At 38.0% G+C, this 12,329-nt stretch overlaps 2 protein-coding genes across 2 annotated transcripts in view; one reads left to right on the forward strand and one right to left on the reverse strand.

Annotated features, from left to right (window-relative positions):
* The first annotated feature begins 2,503 nt into the window (after positions 1-2,503).
* Positions 2,504-4,093, forward strand: foxe1 (forkhead box E1). The gene is made up of 2 exons (XM_061881022.1): positions 2,504-2,698; positions 2,771-4,093. Exon 2 carries the CDS (start codon positions 2,780-2,782, stop codon positions 3,827-3,829), a length of 1,050 nt encoding a protein of 349 aa, XP_061737006.1. The 5' UTR covers positions 2,504-2,698; positions 2,771-2,779; the 3' UTR covers positions 3,830-4,093.
* Positions 4,094-6,518: 2,425 nt separating this feature from the next.
* spag5 (sperm associated antigen 5) overlaps positions 6,519-12,329 on the reverse strand; it is a 58,494-nt gene continuing 52,683 nt past the window's right edge. The window contains exons 19-25 of the mRNA XM_061881023.1: positions 11,729-11,966; positions 11,459-11,591; positions 11,302-11,382; positions 11,079-11,228; positions 7,616-7,690; positions 7,345-7,425; positions 6,519-7,251 (exon numbers count right to left, since the gene is read on the reverse strand). Of these exons, the coding sequence (XP_061737007.1) occupies positions 7,180-7,251; positions 7,345-7,425; positions 7,616-7,690; positions 11,079-11,228; positions 11,302-11,382; positions 11,459-11,591; positions 11,729-11,966 (830 nt within the window). The 3' untranslated portion in view covers positions 6,519-7,179. The remainder of the gene's footprint in view (positions 7,252-7,344; positions 7,426-7,615; positions 7,691-11,078; positions 11,229-11,301; positions 11,383-11,458; positions 11,592-11,728; positions 11,967-12,329) is intronic.

Below are 12,329 nucleotides of genomic sequence, written 5' to 3' on the forward strand. Positions count from 1 at the left end.
CGTCACATACTGTCAAGTCATACGTCACATACTGTCAAGTCATACGTCACATACTGTCAAGTCATACGTCACATACGTATACGCCCTCGTGGAGCAGAGAGGTAGCAGCAGGGGAAACAGTAGCTGCACGTAAACGATGATAATACGGACCTTCGATCCCTCAGGCGGAGCCGTGCAAGTGGTAATACAAGAGAAAGAAGGTGCAAATGAAGGAAAAATGAATTCCCAAGAAAACCAGCAGGGGGTCCATTGTTTGGCAGTGGTTTGGCTTCAAAAGGGAAGATGTCGAACAGACAACTGTAATTTGTCAAGTGTGGGCCAAAAGCATTGCAACATAAGATAGCATTACTGCTAATATGTAGCATCATTTGAAATTTCACCTGCTAGAGAATGAAGAGTACTTACTCCGCATGTCAACATCTCCATTCGGTGTCACACCCCCACACCAACAAAATGGCAAACATTTCCAGATCAACACCGTATGAAAAAAATAGTCAACAGAATTTAATAACGTCCGTAGAAACCTACCACATAGCAAAGGACGGACAGTATTTGATATCCTGTTATGCAGCACATTTTTATTTAACAGTTAATGAAATATCTTGTGTGACATCATGCACAAAAGTGCACTTTATTTGTTTTAAACTATTGTAGTGGCGTTCTGTACAAAAAGTGCACTTTAATTTAGTATTGTTTTGATGTCATCTTAGTGACATCATGCACAAAAGTGCACCAATAGCTTGTTTTAAAAAGTCTCTGACAATCTTGTACTTTCTGTTTTGGAAATGACATGAATATTTGTGCCATTGCTTAATAACTGTTTAATAAATACACTTTTGGTCAATTGACTTAGTTGAGATTTCCTTCTCTGCATGATAGTTTAAAATGAGCATATATTATTGCAGTCTGAAGAAGAATGTTTGAATGTAGACACATAAAATCATCATACTGCTGTGATTATATGCATCAAGTGTTCAAAGGCAAAATATGGAGATATATATCGTGTATCGCGATATGGCCTAAAAATATCGTGATATTAAAGAAAGGCCATATCGCCCAACCCTAATAGCAGGTGTGAAATTAAATAGATTCTTGACCATTGAGCTAAAACCAAAAGAATTATGAACTTTAACGTAAAAATATTTATTTTTGAACATGATTTCATTAAACAAATTCCTAGAATACGGAGGAAAATTGCATATTTTTAGCTAATGCGATTTTAATTTTCAGTTAATTAAATTGTAATTTTACAACAAAAAAAAAACATCATTAAACATTCTAAAGAAATGATAATTTTACCTTAACTAAAAATGACATTTTAAAGAAAAACAATCTTATAAGAGAAAGTTGTCTGGATTTTACAATGAAAATTGAATTTTTGCATGTGAAACGTCAAACTTCATAATTTTTATCTTTCAAGTTTGAAATTCTAAAATCCTTGTAATTGTGCAAACATAAATAATATTTTAAAGAATGAATCATAATTTCACAAAATGTATGAATTGGATTGTAATTTTAATTAAAAAAAAAAAAAGATTTTAACATAATAACTTAATAAAAATTCAAAGCAAAAGATGAGGTGGCGACTTGTCCAGGGTGTACACCGCCTTCTGCCCAATTGTAGCTGAGATAGGCGCCAGCGCCCCCCGCGACTCCAAAGGGAATAAGCGGTAGAAAATGGATGGATGGAATCATAATTTCACAAAATGTATGAATTGGATTGTAATTTTAATTAAAAAAAAACAAGATTTTAACAGAATAAATTAATAAAGATTCAAAGCAAAAGTTCCAAGCTAGATCAACACAAAGGCTCTCAAAAATAACATTTTACAATTACATTTTATAATTCTTATTTTTCAAAAGTCTAAAACTCTGCCAAAACCTTGTAATTGTACAAGAGTGAACTAATGTTGCAAAGAATAATTCCTAATTTTACATTAATTAGGTGTTATAGTAATTTTAAGTGAAGAACATTTTTTTACAAGCACTGATCAAGAATAAAAGCAAACACTTCAAATATTTTTAGGGCAAAAACAAAAAGGTAAAAATGTGAAACCAGCTGACAATAAACCATGAAAAATCAAGGTTGTGTACATGCATTATCATTGTTATGACTGACGTATATGAACATTTAATCAGCAAAATGACAAAGATTTTTGTCTGTGACTAGCAAAATATTAACATGTGTGGTCACGTTAGCTAAAAATAGCTCATTTATCTTTTTCTGAATTCGGATATCGTGTGAATTCCCAGTGTTTAAGTCAAGGAGGTGAGCACTTGACTACGATGAGGAAATATGTTTGGGCAGGCCTAAAAAAAAAAATAAAGATCTTGCAAGAGATAAGGCGAACAGTTGCGAGTGGGCACGCTACCAAGTTAGATCTTCTTTGGAAATTCCCTTTAAAAATGTAAATGATTCATTCAGAGCATATTATTTCAAGATTGACATGCACCGTTTGTTGGTATAGAAATTGTAGCAGTGGCGAGCATGCTGGCTTTGCAGGGGAAACAATAGCAGCAAAGAGGTATGCTGCCAGGAGCATGTGATGCTTGAAGGGGGGCGTGGCCCCTCAGGTAATCTTTCAAGGTAAGCTCTGTGACTCACTCTCAAACACACCTTAAACCCCACGCATGGAGAACGAGCTTGTCCCCGTCTCGACAAGACTGCATTGAATGCGAGGATTTGGACTCTGAAACCGTGAGTTTAGTGTTTAGATTCTGTCCCAAGTAATATTAGTCAGCGTTCAAGAGTTTGTCTTTTTATTACTAGGCCACAACAATGCCTGTGGTCAAAGAAGAGAAAGACTCCCCGGTGGACACGTCCTCTGCGGCGGAAGGCGTGCTGCAAACAGATGAGCAGCCCAAAGGTCGGAGGAGGAAAAGACCCCTGCAGCGCGGGAAGCCCCCTTACAGCTACATCGCACTCATCTCCATGGCCATAGCCAACTCCCCGGACCGCAAGCTGACATTGGGCGGCATCTACAAGTTCATCACGGAACGCTTCCCATTCTACAGAGACAACTCCAGGAAATGGCAGAACTCCATCCGCCACAATTTGACTCTCAACGACTGCTTCATCAAGATACCTCGAGAGCCGGGGCGCCCGGGGAAGGGCAACTACTGGGCCTTGGACCCCAACGCCGAGGACATGTTTGAAAGCGGAAGTTTCCTGAGGCGCAGGAAGAGGTTCAAGCGATGCGACCTGAGCACCTACACGTCGTACGTGCACGAAAGCCCCGTCTTCACGCCGGTCCAGATTGCCAGATCAGCGCCGTATTCCAACTCGGTTTACCCCAACATGACCGTGAGTCCATCGTACGGGCAGCAGCTCACGGCTAGCTACTACCCGGCTTCATCTCCGCCCGGCTTCGGACCCGGTCAGACTCGGATGTTCAGCATCAACAACCTAATTGGACAAGGAGGCCCAGAGGTGATGCAGCAACCCGGCCGGAGCTTCACGCCAGAGGGGCACCCGAGCGGATCCAGCCCCTGCAGCCTGGGACCTCCGGGTTTTCAAAGCCAAACTTGCGGAGGCTCAGCACCGCCCCGGTCCAACGCACACCCCGGGTTTGCCTACTCCGGGCACCCCAGCATCCAACACCACCACGCGCCCCAGGGACCTTACGGACAAGGGCACAACGGCATGTATGGCACCGCAGGACGCCTGGCCTCTTCAGAGACGGCGGACCACTACGGGAGGGTCTCACCCGTGCAGCTGGGCTCTTTCTCCCAGTACAACAGCACTGGGGCTCCTATCGCCAACACAGGGGGTTACCTGCGACATCCCCCTTACCCTGGGAACATGGACAGGTTCGTGTCTGCTATATGATAGCCATAATAAGACACTTGAGACTAACGCACACAATTACTGTATATAATATATTTTTTATCTATTCTTGAGGACTGAATGTTTTGGGGAATTTGGGCTTTTAAAGTCCTCTGAAAGTGTACTTATTTTGTTTTTCCTTGAATTGATTTCATGACTTTTTATAAGTTATTGGGCTAAACGGCTTTACATTGAGTGTCTTGTATGAAGAAAGTCTCCTTAAGGACAAAAAATGTGTGTTGTTTGGAAATAAATAAGTGAACAGCATTTTTCTTCTTTAACGGTAAAACATCTTCGACATAAACAAAAAAAAAGCTGAAGTTTGGTTTTGTTCACTTCGCACAAAGTAAATCTAAGCTTTAAACATGTCTGAAAAGGAGTCGGACATTTAATTTTAATCCATGTCGTTGGTCAGTTACAAATAGTTGTTATGCAAAACACAAACGTCCACAGCAGAGGATGCTGGTTTCTCTATAGCAGGAGTCCCCAAACTTTTTGACTCGGCGGCCGCATTGGGTTGAACCAATTTGGCTAGGGGCAAAGCTATATGTATGTATATGTATATATATATATATATATATATATATATATATATATATATATATATATATATATATATATATATATATATATATGATAGGTTGATTGGCAACACTAAATTGGCCCTAGTGTGTGAACGTGAGTGTGAATGTTGTCTGTCTATCTGTGTTGGCCCTGCGATGAGGTTGCGACTTGTCCAGGGTGTACCCCGCCTTCCGCCCGATTGTAGCTGAGATAGGCGCCAGCGCCCCCCGCGACCCCAAAAGGGAATAAGCGGTAGAAATGGATGGATGGATATATATATATATATACACACACACACACACACACACACACATATATATATATATATATATATACATATACATATATATATATATTAACATGCACACGCATACACAAGTCTACAAAACGTTAACCACCATGTTGCTACAATAATAAACAAACAAAGAAAAATAGAAAAAGTGGTAGTGTTTTTATAGTATATATACATATATATAAACACATAAACATATATATACACACAAATACACATATATATATACACACACACACATATATATATATATATATATATACACATATATACATACATAAAGTATATACATATATACACACATATGTATATATATATTGCTCACGCACTAATTGACTGAAAGAGCGCGCACTTGTGCTGATGATGTCAAGTTATCAATGGGAAAATGCATTTTTCGACAATATGATTTGCCTGAGCGGCTAGGAGAAAGGATTAGAAAGGACAGATTTTTTAAAAATTCAAATTGAAAATAAAATATAATTATCTCTTTTTTTTTAACTTGGGACTTCCCGCGGGACAGATTTTGGATGCTGAGGGCCGTAGTTTGGGGTCTATAGGATGTTCTTTACCACAAATAATTTCAGGGTTTGTTAAATGGTCACAAGCAAATACTTCATGTTAACTAACAACATCAATGTTGTTAAGCTTAGTCACTTCAGCTGGGCTGCGTCGCAGTAGAATCTGTAGCCGACTTCTTAGACACTTAAAAGGTAATCTGCTCAGCGCTACAATGGCTTGTAACTCGATAGTTCGGCCCGCAAAGCCCAGCGCCATCTCAATCCAGTGAACGTCTTCAGGCAAGATGAGACTCGAAAGGAACCACTTTATTAGCGCCAAACACTCAATGACACTCTCGGAGGATGGAAAAAAAGTCTTGGGGACAGATATGGCTCAAAATATTTGTCCTAAAAAGAGATACCATCCATCCATTTCCAACTGCCTGTCCCTATAAGATTAAAAACTTACACTCCCTAGAATACAAATTTGGGAGAAAAAAGCTGGTGAGGATTTTATGTTGAAAATAAAAGTTTTATGACCATTACAGCAGACTACAGTCAGATCTTTCTGAGAACCAGATTCTTCTGCAGTGGACATTAAAAAAAATATATACACTGGATTACATATTTTCACTTCTTTTTTTTTTAATAAAACTAAATTTTAAAAAATGCTGGTGCAAGGTGGATAAATTAGCTCGGTATATCGGTCACATTAATAATACTGTAGATACTACAAGATGTTGTTCTCTTTGTGTTTTGCATCTGAAATAAGGCTGTAAAAAAATGGATTCATCGTTTGGTCTTATATATTTTTTTTTAAATTATATTCCACCCAACTCAACATTTTCTCAAAACATGAACACTTTTAAGGCAATTTAGCATTTAAAGTAGGTAATAGTTTTTCTGTATTTGGTACACTCCAAGTTGTGAGACAATTTGAAACTGAAGTGAGCAGACCAGGTTTTAATGTTTGTTTTTCTAAAGCTGCTGCGCCGTAGCACCCCCTGGTGGAGACAAGCCTCGTGCTTTGTATAAAACAAAATAATAAATTAGATACTGATCTAAACGTGAGATATTAGAAACCTCATTGACATTTCAACTTAGCTTTAAAACATGTTCATGTTACTTGCTGCTTCTTTGGCCATGCTTTGAAGCAGCCATCATTTTCCAAAATTAAACATTTTGTACCCCCCTCAGTCCAAAATGCATAATGTATTGCTACGTCATCATATATTGTGCAGCAACTACAAATAAACACAAAAATGTTCATTTATTACAAACATGTTAGCGCAAGTGCCAACGCTAAAGTTGAATGATGTACACTTTGTTACACGACACATTGATTAGGAAGTGTTTATTGCAATAACATAACAGATACAGTATATGTGGTTTTGGCATTTAGCATGTTCATTAGTAGTACATTCTCTTATCTTCTGGCTATTCATTTGTTTATGAAATGCATTCTTGCCCCTTTTTAGTTTTGCAAGATCATTCCTTAATTCTCCACTAATGAACATTAAAATAGTAATAACACTAATAATGTCGATAGTCACATTTACATTCACACTCTATAAAACATCACTAAATGTTTATTTTGAAAAATGCGACAAAAGTAAAATATGGTTGATACAAAGCCTTACAAAAATGAGGAAGCCTAAATATATATATTTTTAATAGTGTAAGGCACAACTTGTTAGTTCTATTAGGGTAATGGATTTTTTGTTAGTGATTATTAGTCAGGTCAGAAATTCAAATAGTAACATGAAATAAATAAATAAACAAATATAAAAAGAAGCCTTGTGCCCAATAGGTGATGTATTAAATACTTTAAAAAGAAGATAGAAGAGGTAAAAACCCCTTAGAGTGAAGTTAGAGGCATATCATAAGAGAGATTTACGATAAGTTTAATATTTTCATTCATATTTTATTTTAACAGATTTAAAAATAATCCAACTTAAGACAGCATATGTAACAAAGCAAAACGCAGAAGGTACAACACGTCAGCCTAAATATTCTAAAATCTGCTGGAGATGCTCAGAGTTCTTCATAACGTCGGGCAAACAAAGCAACACCTGCAAGGAAATTCCCCCCAACATTTTTTGAAAAAAATGATCGAAGCTGATGAAAAAACAGAAATGCGTTGCAACGAGACGAACGGTGCTCACCTCTCGCACTTTATTGATCATGTTGTTCAACATGTGGAGCTCCTTCTCGCTCTTCACCTGGTTCATCTGGTGGATCATTTGCTGCAGCCAGGTGACAACAAAAATGAGGACTAGACGTCTTACGGCTTCGCGCGACATGACGGAGATCACGCGATTTTTGCAACAAAAGTGCCAAATAATGTGTGTGTGTGTGTGTGTGTGTGTGTGTGTGTGTGTGTGTGTGTGTGTGTGTGTGTGTGTGAGCCCATGTGTGTGTGCGTTGTCCACTTACGTGTCGCTTGGCCCTTTCCAGTAGTTTACCTCGGGCCTTCTCTGCTTCCTGAAGTGCCGTCTTCAGTCTGTCCACCTGATGAAGTAAAGATAAGGCATTAAAATAAGCATGTTACTTTCCACTTTAAGGACTAATGATGTCATATAATCAATAATGGAATAAAAATCCAGTCAATAAATAAACCTGGATTAAACCTTTATGTATATATGCACATACAGTACTATAAATATTTACATACACACACGTCTGTGTGTGCATCTGCGGGTTTGTATATGTGTGTGTGTATATATATATATATATATATATATATATATATATATACATACACACACACACACACACAAGCACTTATATATGTGCACACACACAGCATATAAATACACAAACAAATATATTGCAATTACATTAAATATATATGTACACATACGGTACAATAAATATATATTCAGTATTAATAAATATTCCTTACAAATGTCAAATACATTTATTTTGGCGCTATTTCTATAAATAACTTGATTTGAAAAAACACTGAATCAGTCATGAAATAAACAATAAATAAATGAGTTCAACACATTTTTTCACCATTATATTTAAATTAATTAAAAGGGTGATTACTGATATTTTAAATTGAATTATGTAGCCTTAAATATACATATTAGAGGTGTGGGGAAAAAATTTATTCGAATTTGAATCGCGATTCTCACGTTGTGTAATTCAGAATCGATTCTCACTTTTAAAAAAGTTTCGTTTTTTTTAATCAAGCCAACAAAGCACTACACAGCAATACCATACCAATGCAATCCAATTCCAAAACCAAACCTGAGCCAGCAACACTTAGAACTGCAATAAACAGAGCAATTGAGAGGAGACACAAACACCACACAGAACAAACCAAAAATAGTGAAATAAAAATGAATATTATCAACAACAGTATCAATATTAGTTATAATTTCAGCATAGCTGTGATTAAAAATCCCTCATTGACATTATCATTACGCATTTATAAAAAGAAAAGAAAAATAGTGTCACAGTGGCTTACACTTGCATGGCATCTCATAAGCTTGACAACACACTGTGTCCAATGTTTTCACAAAGATAAAAAAGTCATATTTTTGGTTCATTTAATAGTTAAAACAAATTTACATTATTGCAATCAGTTGATAAAACATTGTCCTTTACAATTATAAAAGTTTTTTTTTACAAAAATCTACTCTGCTAGCATGTCCGCAGACTGGGGTAGATCCTGCTGAAATCTATGTATTGAATGAATACACAATCCTTTTCCCACACATTCATTTATTTGTGGCGGTCCGCCACGAAAGAATTACAGCCACCACAAATAAAAATAAAACATAAAAAAAAAAAATTGTTGTTGTTTTTTTCTTTCGGCTTTTGACTCGCCTGACCGCTCATAAAAGCAATGGGACTCTGTATGTGAATGGAGCTTGTAGTTACATATTATATAAATACAGTGTTGTAATTATATTCCAACTCCGCGTTCTTCTTGGTCATTGCCGCCGCCGCCGGCAAACATACAACACTGGGGTCCAAATTTACAAATCTTTTCCGTAATGCAAGTCAGTAGTTTTTTTACACGTATTATTTAGTTATACTAGTGGTGTTCCTCAAGGTTCCCTTGGAGGTCTGTTATTGTCATCATTTGGGCTATTTAACTGGCAAGTTCAGTTCAAAACAATTGAGTGAGACTGATATTTTGGCAGAAGGTTCTTAAAACCGCAGAAAACTCCTGTTATTCTGACAAAATAAATAGACCAAAATCAAATGTTTACTGTAGAGGACGTTGGTTCTCCAGAATATACAAAATAAGACTACCATATTTTTCGGATTATAAATCGCTATTTTTTTCATAGTTTGGCCGGGGGGTGCAACTTATGTGTGAAATTATTAACATATTACCGTAAAATATCAAATAATAATATTTCTCTCATTCACATAAGAGACTAGGCGTATATCAGCAATCATCCCACACACACACGTCAACCAATAAATATTCGGCGGGGGCGGGTCATGGCAGAAGCGCATTGTGAAAAAAAATATGCAACTGACGATGACTCTGACGTAAGCGCCGTACCTATAGAAAAGGAAGCGGCGCGTTGTCTACCTTTGGAGTTGGCAGAGTTGTTTAGAAGCGACACCGAGGAAGATTTCATGGGATTTAGCGATTAGGAGTGACAGATTGTTAGGTAAACGTATAGCATGTTCTATATGTTATAGTTATTTGAATGACTCTTACTATAATATGTTAGGTTAACATACCAGGCACCTTCTCAGTTGGTTATTTATGCGTCTTATAACCATACTTGCCAACCCTCCCGGATTTTCCGGGAGACTCACGAAATTCAGCGCCTCTCCAGAAAACCTCCCGGAATAAATTTGCTCCCGAAATTCAGCCGGAGGTGGAGGCCACGCCCCCTCCAGCTCCATGCGGACATGAGTGGGGGACAGCCTGTTTTCACGTCCGCTTTCCTGTTTTATAAAGAGCTTGCCTGCCCAATCACGTTACAACATCTATGGATTTTAATAAAAAACTGCACACACAAGAAGACGAAGCAAAAGAACGAGGAAGTTACTGCCATGGCGACGCCGTCTGTATTACAGTTATTCTATGTTGTCTGTTGCCATTTCCTGGTGAATGTTGGCTATAGCGTTATGAGGTTGCTTTTTGATTGGCCAACGATTTACGTGGTGTTGTGCACCTGACGGCAAGTGACTGTCGCCAGTACGCAAATGGCAGAACAAAGGTTACTCAAATAGTGAAAGGTAAGTGTTGTTGTCAGTTTTTTTAGTAACCAGCAAGCACAGTACAGTTAGTAGAACAACTGTGTATTTGATAGGTGCCGTCTGAAATTCAACTATTTCTTATATATATATATGTATATATATATATATATATATATCTAGAATTCACTGAAAGTCAAGTATTTCATACATATATATATATGTATATGTATGAAATACTTGACTTTCAGTGAATTCTAGATATATATATATATATATATATATATATATATATATATATATATATATCGAGTTGGTGAATTATACTTCTCCCCTCTTAACCACAGCCCCCCCCCAAAATCGGAGGTCTCAAGGTTGGCAAGTATGCATATAACGTACACTTATTCAGCCTGCTGTTCATTATTCTTTATTTATTTTAAATTGCCTTTCAAATGTCTATTCTTGGTGTATGATTTTATCACATAAATTCCCCTCAAAAATGTGACTTATATATGTTTTATTCCTTCTTTATTATGCATTTTCGACCGGTGTGATTTATACTCCGGAGGGATTTATAATCCGAAAAATCCGGTAATAATGAAGGGTGAAGGGAGCAATTTTTCTAAAACGTGGCCTTCAAAACAATTGAGTTGAATATTTGTGTTGTACACTGGTCTTGAAATGCAAGCACTTTCAAGGCGAGGATATGTATAATTGGTCGTACCTCTTTCAACAACTTGAGCTTCTCGTCCATAAAAAGAGCATCGCCGTCCGTCTGATGTCCTGCTTTTGCCAGCTCGGCTCGCAGGAATTGAGCCTCCGTTTGCGTCTCCTTCAGAGAGCGACGCAGCTCCGCCGCCTCCTTCCGTAAATCCTGTTGAAGAAAATCCAAGCATGAACTCGTCCTGCCGAGTATTTCTGAGGTGTTATTTGAGGTATGATCTAACATTATAATCGTTCTTTTGTTTGGTCACAAGCTCATGGGCCTCGTTGACGTCCGCAATCAATTTTTCCACCATCTTCTCATCCTGGGAGGAGAGGAAAACCCATTTAGGAGAGCTTTTAGACTTCTTGGGGTTGTTTCATTGAGAGAAGAGTTCTGACCTGAGCTTTTTGCTGCAGCGCGTGTTTGCCTTTCTCCATCAGAGTGGTAACGCGGTTCAGCTCGTGCTTGAGATCAAAAACCTCAGACTCGTGCTGGCTGTTAGCGAAATGTAGCGCCATCTCCAGACTGGAACTGGAAGAAAAAGTACTTTTTCAATACAGCTCTGGTATTAGTTGGGTTCCTAGTGTTGTGGACTGTGAGAGTAAAGCATTAAAAGTATATACAGTGTTAATTATCGGGTGTCCACAGTGTGACGACACATCACTTACACGCTGCTTTGGAGTTCCTCCACCCGAGCATCTTTGCACTGCTGCACTGTCTTGAGGGTGGAGACCAGTTCTGTGATTGTGTTGCTTAGGTGGGCCAGCAGCTCCAATGCACTGCTCTGTTGCTCCTCCTCTTCTGGCTCAAACTCCTCCTTTTTTTTCGGTGTGACGCCAACACGGGTGAAGGCGCTCTTCCCGCTGAATACGGCTTCACTCGGTGACTCGGGCGAGTCTGCAGCAACTGAGGAGAAAAATCATTTTCTCACTTTTAAAAGCTACTGTATTAGTACAATGCATCTGTAAAGTATTCACAGTGCCTGACTTTTTCTACATTTTGTTATGTAACACCTTTATTCCAAAATGAAATGAATTCATTTTCGTCCACAAAATTCTACACACAATACCCCATAATGACAGTGTGAAAACGTTTTTTGTTTTTTTAGACATTTGCAAATTTATCAAAAATAAAAAATTTAATAAATTCCTTAGATCGGATCTCCCTCCACCTCCATTCTTTCCCATTCTTGTTTTATGTAGAGCTTTAGTCGTGCGACGGTCCGCTGTCTTATTTTACGCTTCATAATGCGCCACACATTTTCGATGG

Source organism: Nerophis ophidion, linkage group LG20 (genome assembly GCF_033978795.1).
Source record: "Nerophis ophidion isolate RoL-2023_Sa linkage group LG20, RoL_Noph_v1.0, whole genome shotgun sequence".
Taxonomy (NCBI): domain Eukaryota; kingdom Metazoa; phylum Chordata; class Actinopteri; order Syngnathiformes; family Syngnathidae; genus Nerophis; species Nerophis ophidion.

Excerpts from the sequence above, each read along its gene's own strand:
- foxe1 (XM_061881022.1), top strand. The coding sequence starts at position 2,780 with ATGCCTGTGGTCAAAGAAGAGAAAGACTCCCCGGTGGACACGTCCTCT.